The sequence below is a fragment of the Aulonocara stuartgranti genome, assembly GCF_965226115.1.
Source record: "Aulonocara stuartgranti genome assembly, chromosome: 3".
Classification (NCBI taxonomy): domain Eukaryota; kingdom Metazoa; phylum Chordata; class Actinopteri; order Cichliformes; family Cichlidae; genus Aulonocara; species Aulonocara stuartgranti.
Window position 1 is genome coordinate 70,814,260 of NC_138941.1, and position 20,564 is coordinate 70,834,823.

Genomic DNA, 20,564 nt, shown 5'->3' on the forward strand with positions numbered 1-20,564 from the left:
CATGAACACAGCTCCTCAGTAAAAACTGTGAACCAGCAGAGAGACTACACCCAGCACCATACACCACCTCTCTGACACAGTACACCCTCGGGCAGGTGGTGTCCCCATAAACAGTGTGAGAAGCTCTGATTATTTACTATGTTCAAACAAACTGAGTGTCCACAAACGTCTGAGCTCACAGTGAGAGCTGCTGGCACAGTTTGGAGGTGTTCTGCCCCCTGCTGGACACACAGAGCTACAACATGAGGATCAGAGGAGGCTGGTGCTGCTTCACCTTTAGACACAAGAAGGAGGTCAAAAAATGTAAAAACAGAGATTGTTTTTAAACCTGTAAAGGGGGAAATCCTGACGAACCAATCCACAGCCAGAAAAGAAGTCTAACTCTGTGCTGCTCCAATCAGGAATCAGCTCTGTTACTGTGTGAGTGTGTAAAGTCACAGAGTAGCTGGTTTCAAATGTATCTATAAAGTTTATTCACATTTTATTTAGGCTTCAAAAAACAGTCCAAGTTTATTTCTTTGGACTTTGTTCACTTAGCGCCACCTGGAGGACAGTCAGCTCCCTGCAGCAGCTCTGGAGGACTGTTAACTGATGAAGAGCTCGGACTGCACAGCCTGCTTCATCACCGACTTCTTTAAATAAACATGACCACGATCAGTCGCAGCACCTCAGACAAACGTTTGTTACACAGCAGCCGCCTTCACACCGACTGAGCTCCATCACAGCTTCAGAGCTCAGCTTACTAAAGTCAAAGTTTATTTCCTCTCAGGTTTCTTACTTTCAGTAAAGTTTCACTGTTAGAGCCCTGACCAGCATCCTGCAGCATCTGGAGCAGCTGTGTGGTGCTGTCATGGCAATAAGGATCCAAATCTGTGGGGATGTTTCCAGCAGGGGTTATAACCTGCAGCCAGCAAGGTGTGCCTAATAAAGTGACCGTGTTTATGTCCCAGTGCAGCAGCATCAGAAAACGGTGGTTTACATCTCTGTTACAGGAAACCTGAAGAGTTAAAACACCAGAGAAGAAAATCTAAACGTTACACAAAGAACATAAAAGAAGTAAACTTCATAAAAACTTCACAAATGATGCTTTAAATGAAAAATAAATCCCTGTAAATAATTCAACAGGTCACATGTTAGAACCACCTTAACTAAACTCTGTAGCCGGTCACTGTGGTTTGTCCCAGCAGCTCTTAGGAAACAAACTGCTAACTTCAGTGTCAGCACACACTGTTAGTAAACTATGCAACACTGAATTCAGGTTTCAGTTGTGTTAAGTTGTGAAGTTGTGATGAAAGTCTTCTTACTGACACAGGTAGGATGGTCAGGCGTCCTCTGTTCCTTCACCGTTCATGAACTGTCACTTATAAAATGCTGCCAAACATCAACTACACTCAATAACTAAACGTGTGCAGGTTAAAGTGATGGACGCCCAGATCTGCACTCCAAATACAAACAGACTAAAGGTGTTTCCTCCAGAAACAAAGACAATATTTACAAAGGTCTCACAGGTAAATTGTGAGCGATCACAGCAGCATCTCATCCTGACTAACAGCTTTTAGATGCAGGGAGAGCGTCGTGGTTCAGAGGTGGTTCAGCAGATGATGAAGGCCTTTCTGTTGCATTGTGTAGTGCTGTGGAGGCCATGATGGTCGACTGGGTCTGCTTCTACTGAACTCACAAACACTTCTGAGGTATTTACACCTGAAGCCTCATTGAATGTGAGTCAGAAACAAACGGCTCAGCTGTGATTAATGGATGTTTCCCTGCATTTCTATTTTCACACAGTTTATTTCTTACAGCAGGAAAACTGAACAGAATGTATGTAAGAGGTCAGAGTGAGGATGACGTCACTTAATACAGGAAATACATGTTTGTCTGTTTTGATGATGAAGGACTTCTTCAGCTCTGTAAACAGCTACACTTGAGAGGACAGAGGTGATTTCATGGATCAATAACAATGTGTTTATCAGCTTTCATCATCGCAGTGCAGACATGACGTCAGATCTATCAGAGTGAAGGCCGTCTCTCTGATGACGTCACAGAGCAGAGTCCTTCTGTCCAATAAAGGATCTCAGATCAGCTGCTGCCATCTTGTGGCCACAGTTGGTTACTGTCTCTGAAAGTTGTCTCATGTTTCCTGTTGTCCTGCTAACAAAGGCTGGAGCTCATCATGCTGAGAGGGCAGCAGCATTTTGTGGCTCTTCACACATGTTCATTATATTCTGATGATCCTGGATGGAGACAAACTACAGATAAGTGTGTTCAGCCCAACTAGTTTATCTCATTACAGCAGTTTGATGTTTCCCTTTGAATCCCCCTGAAGATCCTGACAGTGAAGCACGTACATAATACTCCAGCCTTTCAACTCTGAGCTTATTTAGTTCTATTAATACACTGAAATCTCATTTGTGTCATGAAGAAAGTCTTTAATCAAACAGAATTCAAAGATCAGAAACATTTCATATATGGAGTTAAACATGAATCATTGTTTCAACAACATATTTATTGTTGTCATAAACAGACAAGAAGACAACAACAAACTGCTCCTCCCATTCAACACATGTCAGTCCATATCCCAGCAAACTAAATCATCTCCATTTACACATCAAATAGAAACATGAATCACTTGTAATGATTAGAAACTTGATAGAATTTCAAATCTAGTTTGGGGAGTCATTCAGTGAGAAACAGTGAAATGATTTTCCATGTGAAAAGGTGGACAGCAGAAACAGAAAGAAAGAGTGAAACTAAAAGAGAAACAAAGAGCTTTGGAACAACGAGGCAGCAGGAGGACAGCTGCAGTTTAACAGCTTCAACTCACTGACAGGAAACAACATTAGAAACATCATCATCCTCAACTCATCTGCTGCACTGACACTGACACCTTCAATTTATCAACAGTGCTGATGAATGGGAACATCCTGTGAGTGAAAGTGTGTGTGAAGGTGTGTATGTGTGTGTTAGTATCAGGATCAGAGAACGACAGCTTTCCTCTGTTCCAGTCCAGATTCACTCTGATCCTCTGGAGCTTCTGCTGGACTGAGAGAGCAGTGAAAGGAGCTGGTGGTGACCATGCTGAGTATTTACCTTCATAGAACCATATTGTCCATAATCCAGACTGTATGTATCCCTTCCTCTGCACAGACTCTGCTAACACACCCAGTAACCACCCTGTACTGTCTCCAACTTCAACATCCCAGCTGTGAGTCCCTGAGTTAAAGCCCTCAGAGCCCAGGACAGAGCCGTAATTATCAAACCTCTCTGGATTATCAGGAAGCTGCTGCTTCTCTCCTTCTCGTCTCACACTGGTCAGATCTTCAGACAGGATGAGGTTTGGATTTGCAGTGTTTGGGTCCAGAATGAGAGGAGTGTAGGAGACCATGTCCTTCATGTTGTTCCAGATGTTGAAGGTCAGGTTGCCCAGGTGTTTGGCCTGGTCTATCAGAGCTCCTGAGGGCAGCTGTGGATCATCCAGCAGGGGGCAGCGCTGGACTCTTTCCACTGCAGCCTTGTAGTTGTGCAGGAATGAGACGTCTTCAGCTCTCAGCTCCTCCTCTGTGGCTCTGACTGTGTCTGAAAGAGCTGCTATCTCTCTGCTCAGAGCCTCCATCTTCTCCTCCATCATCCCACTCTTCTGCTCCTCTTCCTCCCTCAGTACAGCCAGCCTGGCCTCCTCTTCCTCTGCTAGAAACTGGTGAAGCTTCTTAAACTGCTCCTTAATCTGCCTCTCTGTGTGTCGGGCCTGGACCTTAATGTGTTCTGCTGTTTGATCAAACTTCACTTGAACTTCTTCACAAACCTTTAACTTCTTCTTTAAGGGCTCCAGAGTTTCCTGAAGTTCCTTCTTGTGTTGTTGTGCAGCTTCATCGATGGGTCTGAATCTGTGATTGGTGTGTTTTTCTGAGGCACAGCAGACGAGACACACTGGCTGCTGATGGTCCAGACAGAAGAGTTTGAGTTTCTCAGAGTGCAGACTGCAGAGAGCCTCTGAAGCTCTCTGATCTCTCTCCTGTAAGAACGACTCACACAGGTTCTTTAAAGCCAGATTTAAAGGTGGATCCTTTGAAGATCTTCTCTTACAAACTGGACACTCGTGTGTTGGTCTCTCTCTCCACCATCTCTTCAGACAGTCTTTACAGAAGCTGTGGCTACATGACAGAAGAACAGGATCTCTGAAGACCTCCTGACAGACCGGACAGCAGAGATCCTCCTCTGATCTGGAAGCCATTGAGTCTGTGAGTGAAACTGAAAACAGCAGACAGGAAGTACAGTCAGTCCTGGCTCCCCTCCCTCCTCTACCACCTTCACTGAAACTTCCTTTGAGTCGTGTTTTTGCTCAAACTCACATTCAGTGTGTGGAGCGTCAGCAGCTTGAAGCAGCAGTGTTGGAGTTTTCCACTTTTCTCTCCTGTAGCTGGACTCACTCAGAGGAAGCTGCTAGTTTGGTCTGAGCTCAGTCTGATCGTCTGTGCGTCTCTCTTTACTGAGGACGAAGAACTTTCTATTTCCTGGTTTGTCACATTTGAGTGACGTGAGGGGAGGAGACAAATGTTGCTGTTGGACTTTTAACTAAGGGTGTGTTTCACTCCAAAGTTCAGACATTAACCTGCCAGAAGTTGTAAAAGTTACTAATAAAGAGCTTTTCTCTCATTTCACATGTTGTCCACAATCTCCTCGTGATTACCTCTGGAAAGCCCCGTGGCACAGCTCTCCATCCAGTGCAGCTTTATGGTCATTGCTGTGGTTCCAGAATCTTCTCATGATGACCAGTAGGTCCCCAAACAGCATGACCTTTGACCTCAACCCCTGCCTGGGCTGTCAGCTATGGTCCCTACTTCTCGCTGGGTCTCTGAAGGTTTCTCAGGAGATTCCACCCTTGGGATCATTTCTTCCAGCAATGCTCTGCTGCACCTGCATCTCCTCACTAGAGGAAAAACTTCTATTTGGAAAACATGTCAACCATCATCAAACCAAAATTTCCTTTCAGTTCAGTGAACTTCACTTATCAAAAAATATAATTATTTATTAATTATTAATTATATTATTGGTTTATCACGTTTTCACTTTCACTTATAGGCCATCAAAGTGTTTATTATGTTTACCCAAATAATTGGAGCAGAACTTGTTCCATATTCAGTTTTTCAGCAAAACGTGTTTGAGAAAAGATTCATTCTTATATCTGGAGAAATAAATATATTTCAATAAATATTAACGTTAGCCTGCGACTTTGTTCCAGTTTTGAATTTTGGCCCACTGTGTATTTGAGTTTGACACCCCTGATCCATAGCTGGCGATTTTTTGTTTTTATGGGCCGATGGATTTTTGTTTTTTTAGGAAGGGTATATATAATGAAAGGTGTTGGATTGGCCAATTGGTCATGATCGACTCTGGGCTGGACCAATTACAGCCGAGGAGGCCGGATGCACCCTCCCCCTTGTTTAGCAATCACGTGATTTTCGCGCATTGCATGCCGGGAACTCGTGGCAAAACAATCCAAGTACCGCATCAAATGCAAGCATTTGCAGCACCGCAAAACGTTCATTCTCCGGTTCCAATACCTTCTTGTTTTTTCTTTGCCGCACAAAAAAGTCTCGACGAAAAGACAAAGAAAAGATACGAGGAAAAAATCAAAGGAGTGAAAGGGTCAGACCCTTACGAGCACACAGAGGGACCAAAGACGTCAGCGTGCTGCCCAACTTTCACCACGCTCATATTTATAATCATACGGTTCTTGGAGTGAGTGCATACACTCATGAAGTTTAGTAACTTCAGGTCACTGCAACAAGCCCAGGTACAGTTTACCGACGGATGTGTGCAGGACCTTGAAATGCACCGTGTAGAACGAAAGACCATCGTACGAACAAAGGTAAGTTTACCAGTCTCACAAATCGTCGTCATAAATACACATTCGTTAACCGTTTATTAATATAACCTTTGAGCTCAACGGTAATTAATTAGTAGTGGAAATAATTTCTGGTTCATCACAGAAATGTAGCAGTGACAATAATATTGTATGCTGTCATCATACTGGGCAATTAGTGATACAAAACAGCTGTTTTACCCTGTGAATAAAAGTATATGTTTCTGTCAATGTACCATAATAACAGAAGCGAAACGCAATATTGTGTCAGGACAATTCACTATTTATGCACAATAGACAAAGGAGCAATTTCTGTTCAGCGCCAGACTTGCTTGTAACCTATATCACCAATTATGTTAAGAAAAATGACGCATTAACTACAACAAAACTCTGACCTTTGTGGGAATGCTTGGAGCAGACTAACCTGTGAGCTGGAGAGTTCTGGGACGTTATATTTGGTATATCCAGACCATCCGTCGGCTCTTACTTCGGAAACATGGCTTAAAAAATTTCTCTTCAACGACGTAATCCGATAAAAAAAAAGATCTCTTTACCCGTCGGCTTCCCGTGGCTGTCATGCGACCGGCTATTGCAGTTAATAATACAACAGCTTCTTGCCATTTTTTGTGTTTCTTTTTATCGCTGTGTAACTGAGTTCAATTGAAAGCCTGCGTGCGCTAGTACCTCTTGCCACAAGTTCCCAGAATCCTTTGCGGTTTTACCCCTGAATGACGTCACATTTTCAATCTTCATCCCGACTTTTTGTCCCAGTCCAGCCTTGCCCTGATCTAACCTCTCTTCTTCCTCACAGCTCTGATGTCTCTGAGGGAGATGTTGTGACTGTAATCTGTGAGGAGGACCAAAGCTTTTCTGATTGGACTGTGAGGAGAAACACAAGCAAACTGCAGAGGGCTGAGTGTGGAGATGGGCGGGGACAACAGCAACGTGATCAATCATGTTCAATCAGTACGCTGGTGCCTCACGACACCGGAGTTTACTGGTGTGAGTCCAGTAATGGTGCCATCAGTAACCTGGTTAATATCACAGTCACTGGTAAGCTGATCACTCTCACTTTACTTCTTATTGCATCCACAAATTGAGCTGAACATGCAGGTACATAGATTCTGTGCTGTTCTTCACTGATCACCTACCTGACTGACAGAGTGATGAAGGACTTCCCTCCCTCGGTGCTTCTTAATGTGTCAGGATATTCTCCATTACTGAGTTAAGACTTCCTTATTTAGATCTAAGCTCTGGATTATCTTGCACGTCTCGTGGCTCCCAAATGTCTCTTAAGTTATTATCCTCTGTAGCCTCATACTTTAGCTTTACTTGGCAAATGTGAATGCTTTGTGTGCTGACAAACCCTTTTGCATGTAGTGTTTTTATGAAAAGCCTTATAATTGCCTAATTCTGTGTTTTTGTTCTGTTACAAAAGCAGACATTCTTACTGTTGTTTAATATTTTAATCAAACCTTTAAGTTTAATTCAGCACAAAAAGCCCCACTGTGAACAAATCCACAGAACAGAACCAAACTCAGCAGCCAAACAGTTTGTCCTCAGTGCAGGTCGACATTCAGAAAAATCAGCTGCCTCAGCTTGGATGGGCTGATGTGGTTTCTCCTTAGTATCTGCCCAGTTTTTGAGAAGACCCTCCAAAGGAACAGATGTTGCCACAATGCACAGTCTCCCCTCCATCACCTTCAACAGGTAGGGAAAGACTGTGGCCTTGGCCTCCCACCAGCTCTGTGGGCCTTCTCCTTGTTGGATGAGGGGCTCCTCAAGATAACATTTCATCTCCATCATAACATCAGCTGTAGTATTTCTCTTTGCAGCATCTCCTGCAGCTCTTTCATCAAAGAGGCTCCACACAGCAGACGTCTGTGGCTCCTCCTTCACTTGGCCCTGTAATGGTGGAGCTGGGTGGGAGTGCACTTTGCTGCTGCAGTTATTCTCTGAAGTGCCTCATCAACAGCTCTGTTGTCACTGAATGCAAGCTTTTTAAATCTACCATCCAGTGATGCAGCTTCTGAGTGGACGGTGTTGAACTCCACACACAGAAACTTTTCACACTCACTGCTAATTTTGTTTTACAGTGAAGCCACTCTGCTCTGCTAGTCCCAATATCTTTCACCTGCAGCAGATGCTGCTTCGTTTGCAGCTGTCAGTCATATTTCTGTGTTTTTGTGTCGCACTCTCCTCCACACTGCTGTCTGTCATCTCACAGGTATGATGTGCGGAGCGATCCTGAACTTCCAATCCCAGAGTTTCATGTTGCAGGATCAATTCCCATATGAAAATATCAATATCTAATTTGATTACATTTGTTTTTCATCATAAATATGACAGACAAAAGTAAATTCAGCAATTAGCAGGATGGTCTGCAATACCCTGTTAACAGGAACTACACTCACCACCTCTCATTCATGTGCGTGTTACGGCTCTGCAAGAGTGTGAGCCAATGAGAAACCAGAGGCACAAAACTTTAGACCACAAAACACACAATCTGATGTTGGTTTGTAAAGATGTTGCTGATGAGACTTTGTAGAAAGCAGCTGGTCTGAGTGATGTGATCAGAGTGCAGCAGATAATGTCTGACAGCAGTTTGAAGAGCAAATGGATTCTGTTCTGTTCTTCATCATCACCTACCTGACACCTCACAGCTGTTTCTCACCTGCAGGTCACACAGGAGGATCTGTTGGACTGAAGGTCAGCCTGTCAGTTCCTGCTGTGCTTCTTGTTGCTGCTGTTTTCTTCATGTAGAGAAAAAAAAACAACAAAGAATCAGGATCCAGCCTCATGTTGAGCTGCAGCAAAATAAAATGTCTGAATCTTTTTAAATCAGCACTCTTAGTCTCCCGCTGGTGGTTTCAGCGTTGTCAGTGAACCTGGGGAACATGAGACGATGCTGGTAACAGAAATCAAAGGGAGTGAACAGCAGACAGGGATCAGCTGCAGGTTTAATACACGTCCTGAATTTCGTTTAGTTTGAAGTTTCTGTAAAATAAAACCAAACGTTGTGATTTGTCTCTTTATGAATAAAGTTGAATTGAATTTCTCTCTGAGCTCCTGCTTCTGTTGTCTGTCAGTGATTTTATCAGTTGGACATCAAGTAAAACTTTGGATAAAATGAAAACTGTTCACACAGTGTCTGTAAATCCACGGGTGAAAATAACACATGTAACATTCACACAAGTCCACGAGTGATTGAATGAAATGTGATCATGGAAAAATAAATTCAAAACTATTCAAGACTTTTACCATTAACTATCATTCTATTATGAAGTAACAGGAAGGTAATAATACTATAATATAATAATAATAAAGAAAATTAAAAAATATGGTGTAACAGAGCTCACTGCCTCACACTGTCGATAGCAGCATTTCTTTTTAACCTTATTTCATTTAAGGCTCAGACGATCATCTGTTTTCACTTAAAGTAGTCTAGCTCTGATATCACTTTAGCCTCTGGATGGAGGATTTGCTATGTTAACTTATAGATAATAAACTCAACGTATTACAGACCAAAACCAAACACGTCCGTAGTATAAGACTGGATTTAACTCCCTTCACACCTGTCTCGACACAACAGTCAGGTCAGTCCCTTCCCTTTTAAGAAATCCACCTTAAATGTATTTTAAATGTAAGTGATGCAAAATGAATTTAATATTTTATCTTTAGTTTGTCAGGTAGCATCAGGTCAGATGGATGATGTTGGGTGAGATGGAGCAGACAGAGATGTCATCACAGCTGAGAGGAAGCAAAAGCCTCAACATCCAGGCTTAAAAGTGATGTAGGGAGCTAAAGCTAAAGCTCTGCTTTCTTTGTGTGCTTGTGCTAACAGCAACTAATGAGAAATGTGATGACAATTGTCCAGCTTTGTCCTTTTATATTCTACCAAATGTGAAGTGAACCTGTGGTTATACAGTAACGATAAGAGCATCTTTATTAGTCCCACATGTGGGAAATTTGTTTTGTTACAGCAGGAAGTGGACAGTGCAGTTACACAGCAAACATGAGAGAACCCTGGAATAGAATAAGAAACTGTACACAACTGTACCCAATAGAATAGAATAGAATGATAGGATAAAAATAGAATACACATGCTATATACAACTGAGTACAAATACAACGTTGTCAGAAAAAGAGTGTTACACTTAGTCCTATTGCACATGTGTGTGTTTGATCAGCTGCAAAGTCTTTGTGGTGGAGTCTGACAGCAGAGGGGAGGAAATCTCTCCGTCCCACATCGTGGGTGCTGCAGCCACTGAAGGAGCTGCTCTGAAGCGCTATAAAGGTTTGTGATGATCAATACAGGTTTACAGCTCAGATCATACTGAGTTCATTATGACTGATATAAATATGTGATAGAAGAATAATAAATCGAGTAAATTGTGATTGACAAACAGTTTTAAAGAGAAAGTTTGTTAGTTTAAATTGTGTGAAAGGTCAGAGATGGAGAGAACACCAGGCTGGGGCTGAATATCAGTGTATTACATGCAAATCTGATTGGATGACAGGACAGAGCATAAACTGAAGCTGGCATGGATGTTCTGGGTCTCCTGCCTCTGTGAGATCAGCAGGTCAAAGATTCAATAGCAAAACTTGGTTGTTCCAGCAGCGACGCCGAGGGCAGTGAGCTCTAAAAGCCTCCCAGATGAAAACGTGCCCGATCGAGAGGTGATCTGCTGCTGATGGGTGACGAACCTACTCAGGTCTCCAGCTCTTATCAGAGGAGGCAGTGAAGACACCTGAGCTTCAAGGCAGTCGGGCTGGGCGAGTCTGTGATTACATACTTTTATCTAAGTACAATCTGAGTATTTTACCTGTAAGTAATCTTACAGTATTATGTTATATTGTGAGTCCTTCTTACAGATCTTCCTAGGTTGAAAATTAAACAGTACTAAATGTAACAAGTAGACAGCAGCACTAAAGTCATCAGTTTAATGGACACAGAGGAAGCTTTTCAAAGGCTTAAGAAGAATAACATGATGCTAGAACATCACATTTTATAATATGACAGTAAAAATAACTCACAGAGATCATCTTCTATGTTTTCCTCCATAAGGGCGGCGAGCCTGGGTCCAGCTATTTGAGTGGTGCCTTGTTTTGGTGAAGCTTTTGAATTGCTTGGCCTTTGAGGCCTGCATGGAGCTCAGGCTGACACTAAGCACAGAAAAGGCCCACAGTGGGTGCACACACAGGATACAGATCTGTCAGGTCATGATCAACAACCACTGACCAAAGCCCACTGATCTCTGACCTCCCAGCCCATTCTTCCTTCAGTGGGCTGCTTTCAGTCATTATGCAAATGTTCTGTTTATAAGATTGAGGAAACCTGCAGTCAAACAACATATAAGAACATAAGATGGAAACAAACAGAGTGAAACAGAGTTTGTTTCCTTCCTGGTTTCCTGGTTTTCGTATGTTTGTCACACTTAAATGTTTCAGATCAAACACATTAAAATATTAAACAAAGAAAACACAAACTGAAGTTTGTAAATGAAGATGTTTGTTATTAAGGGAACAAATCCAAAGCTACATCATCCTGATCTGAAACATTTAATAAGTGTGACAAACATACAAAGAACAGGAAATCAGTTTGAGCAGCTGTAATCAAACTGTCAACCTTCACACGTTTTACTAAAACCTTTAATTCTCCACTAACATCACTTTGTATCCACGGTCACTCTAATGGACCCTAGAAAATAAGATAAAACACATTCAAAGACTATTTTGTGTTGCAAAGAAGTTTCTGGCTCTTATTCTATTTTCTAAAGGAGGCAAACAGCAAACAGGACTCTCCAGCTGCCCCGGAGCAGATTGTAATCATTGCTCTAGACGAGCTTCATCATGTTGCAGACACACCTTCATGCTCAGGGCAGCCGTTACCTGTGCTCTAAGAGAAGCAGGAAGATTTAGGGTCAGATTTACTAACATGTGGAGCAGCAGCAGCCGCATCACAAAGTTTAGTATGTTATGTATTTGTAATTTTGAGTTTTACATCTCTTGGAGAGAGATATCTTTTGCATACTTATAAATGCACCATGTGGTAAGCTGTATACTGTGTATACTGCTGTATTGACAATAAAGCTCTTGAGTCTTGAATGTGTATCTGTAAGAGTGTCACTGTCAGGAGACGTGTCTGTCATAGTTGCTGCTGGGAGGTTATTACTGGGAGGGAGATGTTATCAGAGTCATCAGAGCTTCATCGGCTCAGAGTCGTTATCGCAGCACCAAAACTTTGTCAGTGAACTGGAATGAGCTGGATCTGAAACAAAGGCAGCTGTTACTGTGTTAGATTCACGTCTGCATGTTGAAACGTCTTATTAAAAGTAAAGATGTGCACATACAGGCACGTGTCACAGTGACGCTGAGGATCCTCAGAGAGAGATTTCACTCATTTTCTTTGTCTTTACAAACCAAACTTTTATTTCCAGAGATATAAAAAAAACAAAGTTAAACACAACAGTGTTAAAAAGGGCACAGCCGAGCAAAACACCACAAACACAAAAACAAGCTGTTTAAAGAAGGTCACAGACTCAAGAGTGCAGAAGTGGAGCAAGGCGGAGCAGTTCGGTGATGTAGGTGGAGGCTTCACACTGTCAGGCCATAAAAAACTGATCCTCTAACAGTGGAGAGATGTTTGGAGTTAAAGCTTTGTCAGGCCAGAGAACAGAGCATCAGTTCGTCACACTGACCTCACTGCTGTAGTGATTAAGGACGTCAGAAATCCAGAATCCACTTCAGGACATGTATGACATCATGTCACCCATAAAGGCTTCAGCCATGAACTGGGTCTCGTGTGAGCCATATGAGACCCAGTTCTGTCTCATTACAGATACACAAACATGAGTGTGTACATCATGTTTGTGAGTTTGTATGAAAATGTTTTCACAGTGTCAACTTTCCCTAAAATCACAATGTTCCTTAATTTTAGCCAAACTGGTGGATCTGAAAATCCATCTGAACAGACACGAGTCAAACTTGTCCCGAAACACTGTCAGTGTACGAACGTCTGCATCATCTGTACAACAGCAGAAAATATTTCAATCCATTCATTGTCGTGTATTTTGGGTCATTTTAGGAAAAGTCACCAAGTTTCAGCCCAAACTGAGTCTATAACAGTTTGTAAACTCTGTCAAATTTGATACGATGGATTTACAAACCACGGAGAACAAAGTACAAGCTGTCTCCCAGTGGGCTGGACTTAAGGAGGAAAAGTCACATGAGGCAGGAAAAGTCACACGAGGCAGGAAAAGTCACATGAGGCAGGAAAAGTCACATGAGGCATCATCAGTTTCTTTCTGTCCTTGATCATCTGTTTTTCATCATGCTGGGTAACAGTGACTTTATGCAACATCAGGCTCAGCTTTATTCAGCTTTGAATACTTTGCAGCCCTTTCAATTATTTTTTTATGTTTTTTTCTCAGGTTTTGTTTTCTTGTGCTAAAACCCCTCTCATATTTTCTGCAGATCAGATTAATAAGAAGAGCAACAACAACAAGAAGCACAGCAGAAACTGACAGACCAACTATCACTCGAGCAGATCCGTCCTCCTTCCCTCCAGCCTCCTTCCCTCCATCCTCCTTCCCTTCATCCTTCTTCCCTCCAGCCTCCTTCCCTCCAGCCTCCTTCCCTCCAGCCTCTGTGTCTCCTCCTGTGTGACCTGCAGGTGAGAAACAGGTGTGAGGTGTCAGCTGTCAGGTAGGTGATGAGTGAAGAACAGAACAGAATCCGTTTCCTCTTCTAGTTCAGGACAACAGAGTAATACAAACTATTCACAATATGTATAAAGTGAGAAAATACTGGTGGATTTTTCGAGCTTCTTTAAAGGAAACAGATGTTCTGACTAAACATGACTAAAACTGATCCAGCTGTTCTTTATTATTTGACTGGATTAAACGTTTTAAACAAACTTGAAGAAGTCCAGCTCCTTACAATAGTTTTTTACAGTTGTTACACAGACAAACTGTATTATTGTCAGGGTCCTATGTCTGAGCGACCCAGGATCCCTGAGCAGTTATGGACCTGTTATATTACATGTATTTTTGGTGTTGCTGCCCCTCTTCTCCATGTTTGTAGATATGAGTGTGTGTGTGTGTGTGTGTGTGTGTGTGTGTGTGTGTGTCTGAACTCTTGTTTACAGGCACCTTCAGGCCTGGTGGGTGTGGCCCTGCTAGGGGACTGGCCACACCCGAAGCCACACACCTGCTGCTGATCAGGGCTCGCCGGGGGAGCTACTTAGGAGAGTCTTGGAGCTCCCACAGATGTGGGATTACTGCGTGAGACTCCCAAGTCAGAGTGAGTGAGTGAGTGAGTGAGTGAGTGAGTGAGTGAGTGAGTGAGTGAGTGAGTGTCCCCGCGGGGTCAGTGTTTAACGGCTGCCTCTATTGTTTCCCTACAGGAGGAACGTGGAGAGGAAGAACAGCACGCACAGGGTGTGCAGAGTCACGACAGCGGGGAGCACGAACACGGACGCCAATGGACACACACGGGAGCCTTGGGGAGCACGGGGATTAATTGTGCATCGATATTTACCACACTGTAAATAAACGCTTCCAGATCAGTAACTCAGCTCAGCTGGTCTCATTACAGCGAGAGGGCAGCCATGTTTTTAACACAGCTGCAGTAAAGATACTTTACAATAAGCACTGCCTGTGTTCAGATAAACTGCCAGCTTAGTTTGATTTGATCTAAACCTGACAGAGTGACAGCAGCCGTCCTCTCTCTGTAACAGCAACAACATGCAGGGAGTCTGCTCAGCTACACATGGATTAAACTCTGAGGTTAAACTATCAGGACATAATAGAAGTCAGTGAATTAATAAATAACAAACTAGCTCAGCTGGAGTCTCACATTGTCACAGATGAGGATGATAACACTGACTCCAGAGTGAGCAGGACACATCTGTGCTAAAGAAAACTGATGGAGGCCAACTGAGTGTGGGTGGATGCTGGACTACCAGCCACAAAGACAACAGCTGGAAAAACATCTGACTACCTCTGACATCCACCAGCTCATCCATACAACAAACAAACATCAACAACCAGGAAGCAGCTTCACCTCTGATCACACACACTCAGCTCTACTCACTCACCTGGAGGAACAACCAGGTATACGAAGCTGATGTTCATCCATGACCTTGTTTCATTCATGAACACACGACACATGTATGTTCCAGTGTCATTAACCGTCACATCCTTCAGAATCAAAGACAAGTCTCCATCCTTCATCTGTCTGTCCTGCAGATCCACCCGGTTCTTAAAAGATGGATGCTGGTGTGTTGAATCAGAGAGACCATCCTGGTACAAAAGCACATATTCTGGCTTCAGGTCAGATCTTGTCCAGTTTAAAACTGTAACTGTGTTGTTTGGAGCTCGACATGTCAGAGTGGCGTTCTGTCCAGACTCAGCTCTGATGATCTTTGGGTCTGAAAGAGGAAACAACACAGAGCAGAGAGGTTAAAGGTCAAAGTACAACTATGATCAGAATGATTGACTTTAAATATTTTGTTTATTTCCTTTGACATTTGAGTTTTTAGTCATGTTGGATTTAATGAACCTCTGAACATCCAGCAGGTCACCAGTGACCCACTGAATTTTAGCCTCATGCTAAACATGCAAAGTGTCAGAAACTACAAGATGTTAGCTTCCACAGAACAACAACATGTGATGATAATAAGTGAACATAATGTGTGAGAGAAAGCAGCCTCTCATTATAAGACACTGTGAGTCTCTGCATGCTGCCTTTATGGAGCTACAGCTGTTTGTATACACTGAACAAGAAGCTTTGTAGCTGCATCCTGACTCCTGACACTACAACACATCACACTGACACACACATTACACTTCTTTGTCTCTGTCACAGCTGGATTACAGATGTTTCCACGTGTCCACACAGACAAACTAAATCCATATTATTATCATTGTTATTATTATTCTTAACAACATGTAAACTAGTCGATGCTGGTCTATTGTTGTCAGATAAACTCAGTTTAGTTTCTAACTGTAAACCTCACCTGCAGAGGCGAACACGACGACGACAGCAAACAGCAAAGCGGAGCAGCGTGATCTTTGATTTGTTCTGAAGTCTAAATCTGTCGCTAATTTCAGAGAATAACTGAACCTGAGTTTAAAACCTGATGAGATTTAATTAAATTTAAGGTTTAAAAAAGCTGAAAGATTTAAGCAACTGACTCCACACTTCCGATTTAACTACTACTCAGTGTTGCCGACTCCTCAGTTGGGGAAATTTCTATTGGCTGTTGTTAAATGACGTCATCACATCAGCAAATGTATGTAACTGTAACGGACGCTGTAGGAGAGAGAAATGACATCGTGGAAGAGACATAAAGTCTTTTAAAAAAGACACCCTAAAAGAACTTACTACATATTTAAATTACATTTCTTTTAGCAATTATTGTTTGTTTTTATGTCACAATTCCAACCCTCATTCTTTATGATTGGAATGATGCATTTTAGAGCATCGATTTGGTTTAGACACAAACCAATCTACCGCTGCTGCAGGCCTGCGTCACAGTCAGTGCGGAAGCAGCGGCTTTGTGTGCGATTCGTTTGTAGTTTGGACTCGTGAACATCTTCTGCGCTGACAGCAGCTGGGGGCGACTGCTGTGTGCGACCGCCTGTGAGCGCTTTGGCAGACGTGCAGACGGCAGCATCCGCTGCTTGTAAGAGCGAAACAGTGGTCATACGTCTCCAATAACACCAGAAAAGTTGCCAGATTTGTCGCTAGGGGGGAAAAAACCACTAAGGGTGACTGAAAACTCGCTACATATTGCAACAAAGTCTCTAAATTGGCAACACTCTGTCAAATTTGATACGATGGATTTACAAACTACGGAGAACAAAGTACAAGCTGTCTCCCAGTGGGCTGGGCTTAAGGAGGAAAAGTCACATGAGGCATCATCAGTTTCTTTCTGTCCTTGATCATCTGTTTTTCATCACACTGGGTAACAGTGACTTCATGCAACACCAGGCTCAGAGTTCAGCTTTGAATAATTTTCTGACCTTTCAATTGTTTTTTTACGTTTTTTTCTCTGGTTTTGTTTTGTTGTGCTAAAACCCCTCTCATATTTTCTGCAGATCAGATTAATAAGAAGAGCAACAACAACAAGAAGCACAGCAGAAACTGACAGACCAACTATCAGTCGAGCAGATCCATCCTCCTTCCCTCCGTCCTCCTTCCCTCCATCCTCCTTCCCTCCAGCCTCCTTCCCTCCAGCCTCCTTCCCTCCATCCTCTGTGTCTCCTCCTGTCTGACCTGCAGGTGAGAAACAGGTGTGAGGTGTCAGCTGTCAGGTAGGTGATGAGTGAAGAACAGAACAGAATCTGTTTCCTCTTCTTGTCACGGTCCTGGGTCTCCTGACCCAGCGTTTTTAGTTCTTTGTGATTTTCGTATTATTGTACTTGTGTGTGATTTTATTTTATGGCTTCTAGTTTTGATCCCTTGCCCTTCATGTCTCCCTGTGTGCCCCTCTATGTATTTATGAGCCCTCGTCCCCTTTCGTGTTTATTCCGTGTCTCCCCTGCCCGTTACGTTGGTGTTCTACTCGTGCTCTCTCTCCTCTGTACTTCCTGTTTCACCTCTCCCGTCAGTGTTCAGTTCACCCCGCCTGTCTCGTTATGATTATCAGTGTCACCTGTGTTCCCCGTGTGTTCCCACTCCCCTCGTTAACCCTCTGTGTATTTCTGTCTGCGTCTCCCTCTGTTCAGCGTGACGTCGTCCCTCATGTTGTGTGGATCTCCCTGTGTGTCTCTCTGTGAGTTCTTAGTTTATGGTTTCCCAGTTTGGTTTAGTTTATATGTCTGTTCTGCCAGCGAATAAAGCTGAGTTTTGAGTTCATTCCCTCGTGCCTGTGAGTCCTGCATTTTGGGTCCTACTCCTGCCTGCCGCACAGCGCTCCGTGACACTTCTAGTTCAGGACAACAGATTAATACAAACTATTCACAATATGTATAAAGTGAGAAAATACTGGTGGATTTTTCTTAATTTAACAAAGGAAACGGATGATCTGACTAAATATGACTAAAACTGATCCAGCTGATCTTTATAATTTGCAGACTGAGAGTTCGTTAAAACATGTCTGAGATTTTTGGAAGGTCAAATCCTCGACTCTCTGAACCTGTGTTTGTTTATTATGAGGCTGAAACATCTGAACCTGTGATTCAGATTCAAGCTCTGTGGGAGTTTCCCCCCCAAGAGGGACATGGACCCTCTGATGATCCTCTACCTAATCACATGAGCCAAGGTGTGAAAACAGGTGTGGGTCATGTGAGGAGAAATTGTGGAAGGCAAAGGAACTCAGACTCAAGATATCTTTTACATGTGCACACATGGACGATCCCCCCCCTCATCACTCGATCCATCCTGCAGCAACGTGTGCAGGACAGAAATGAGACAGAGAGGAAAGACCGCCCAGGGCATCCAAAATGTCCTTTCTTTGTACTTAAAGCAAGTTTCCACAGCAGTAGGAGTGGCATGTATGGAACTGATAATTTTCCTTAAAAGGAGAAACTGTTCGCTTGTCAGCTGAAACAGGAGATAACTTGGTATGTATAGAAATGCAGACATTCCATAAAAGGAGAGAAAGAGAGGGGGAGCGCCAGCCTGTCTGTTTAAAACCGGATGTCACCACATTCCTTTACACATATGGCTTCAATCTCTCTTCCTGTGTTGGCTCCAATTCACAACCTCTTCTTCCTTTAAATGAAGCTACAACTAAGCAAAATTAAAAATCTTTCATCAGGTCACAATCAGCCAGGGTTTCTGGTGAGCTCATTGTGAAACCTGGCCCACCCTATCATGTGATTTCCTGAGGTCAGGTGGCCCAGGTTGTGAGTGGGTGTTAAGGCGTCTGGGAAGTGTTACGGAATAAACATATATTCTTAGTGCTTATTTTATGTATTTTAATAATAAAAGCCTCTATAAAGCAAGGCCAGATGTGAACGAGAACTAGGTCAGAGCGTGACAGGCCTTAGCAACAGAGGCTTAAGTTAGTGGAAGTTTAAAAATACAGGAAGTGCAGAGCTGCAGAGGTAATATAATAAGAACAGGAAACCAGACAGAAATAGTGGAACTAAGTAACACACACACACTAGTCAGCCCAGAAGGAGTTGTTTTTATCGAAACTACATACATGTTTTGGCTTGTAAAGCTTCAGATTTGCGGAGGCTTTAGCCCTGAGCATATCTCCATTTCCAGAAATGAATAAAAGAATGATTTAAGAGTTTTGACCAACTGAGTCGTGTTGTCTCTGTTCAGTAAAGGGAATAAAAGGATCGGGTGCAATAGAAGGGATCTCAAAACTGGATTATAGATGGCAGAGAGTTGGTGTCGTAAACCACCGCCTCTGTTCAAAGATGGTCGCTCACAGTGGACATAGATGCTTCTTTCACTCCTCTTTCAAACCATCTGTCCTCTCTGTCCAAAATGTGAACATTGGCATCCTCGAAAGAGTGACCTTTGACCTTTAGATGCAGATGGACTGCTGAGTCCTATCCTGTGGAGGTGGCTCTTCTATGTCCATCAGAATGGTGGGATCAACAGGTGCTACATGACCCTCCTGGGGGACACTCCCATAGGGCTTAAAAATCTGGGAGATCCACCAGTTGCTCTTAGAACTGAAGAAGCTTCTCGGATTAAACGTTTTAAACAAACTTGAAGAAGTCCAGCTCCTTACAATAGTTTTTTACAGTTGTTACACAGACAAACTGTGTATTATGGCTGTTATGTATTTGCTCTGGCAGGTACGTTTAAAGCACAAAGATTAATGTGTTAATTTATCAGCAGTTTATCACAGCTGGTCACAGAGATACTGATGATTTACTTTTCAAAAGTCTCAAGCCAAACATGACCCCTGACCCCACATGGTTGTTAAAGATGTGGTGGGAGCTAAAGAAAGATTGGAAATTATATCCATGAATTGTCACATCAGCCAGTGTGTGCTCCAGCCGTGCTGGAATAGTGCAAACGTGCTTTTGTTTTGTTCTGGTTGTTTCAAAGCAGGACGGTGACTGTTCTTTGGGTGAGATCACGTGTTTCCTGTGTAATCTAAGTTTCATGTTTACAGACGAGTTAGAGAGCAAGCGAAGAAGAGACGGATTCATAAATGTCTTTGTTTCTGCTCTAACCAAACAATGCTGCTCTACAACTCTAGACTACCAGCCACAAAGACAACAGCTGGAAACATCTGTCTACCTCTGACATCCACCAGCTCATCCATACAACAAACACACATCAACAACCAGGAAGCAGCTTCACCTCTGGGGCGATCGTGGCTCAAGAGTTGGGAGTTCGCCTTGTAATCGGAAGGTTGCCGGTTCGAGCCCCGGCTCCGACAGTCTCGGTCGTTGTGTCCTTGGGCAAGACACTTCACCCGTTGCCTACTGGTGGTGGTCAGAGGGCCCGGTGGCGCCAGTGTCCAACAGCCTCGCCTCTGTCAGTGCGCCCCAGGGTGGCTGTGGCTACAATGTAGCTGCCATCACCAGTGTGTGAATGTGTGTGTGAATGGGTGGATGACTGGATGTGAAAAGCGTTTTGGGGTCCTTAGAGACTAGTAAAGCGCTATATAAATACAGACCATTTACCTCTGATCACACACTCAACTCTACTCACTCACCTGGAGGAACACTCAAGTAGACGATACTGATGATCTTCAATGAGCCGGTTCTTTCATTGAGGA

General features: G+C 43.2%; 4 protein-coding genes across 3 annotated transcripts in view; 1 reads left to right on the plus strand and 3 right to left on the minus strand.

Moving 5' to 3' along the window:
* The window catches only part of LOC309693309 (hemicentin-2-like), a 1,543,010-nt gene that overhangs the window by 1,419,781 nt on the left and 102,665 nt on the right, over positions 1-20,564 (plus strand).
* Positions 1-20,564, minus strand: part of LOC309693926 (nuclear factor 7, ovary-like) — a 318,283-nt gene that overhangs the window by 166,504 nt on the left and 131,215 nt on the right. The gene's annotated exons all lie outside the window — the stretch shown is intronic.
* LOC309698867 (V-set and immunoglobulin domain-containing protein 1-like) overlaps positions 1-20,564 on the minus strand; it is a gene marked incomplete at its 5' end in the record, with an annotated part of 49,892 nt that overhangs the window by 23,184 nt on the left and 6,144 nt on the right. Inside the window, one exon of the mRNA XM_082521611.1 lies at positions 14,961-15,293. Within this exon, the coding sequence (XP_082377737.1) occupies positions 14,961-15,293 (333 nt within the window). The remainder of the gene's footprint in view (positions 1-14,960; positions 15,294-20,564) is intronic.
* LOC309696176 (nuclear factor 7, ovary-like) lies at positions 2,855-4,243 on the minus strand (the record flags this gene model as incomplete). The annotated part of the gene is made up of 1 exon (XM_082517316.1): positions 2,855-4,243. The coding sequence occupies exon 1, from the start codon at positions 4,226-4,228 to the stop codon at positions 2,855-2,857; it is 1,374 nt and encodes a 457-aa protein (XP_082373442.1). The 5' UTR covers positions 4,229-4,243.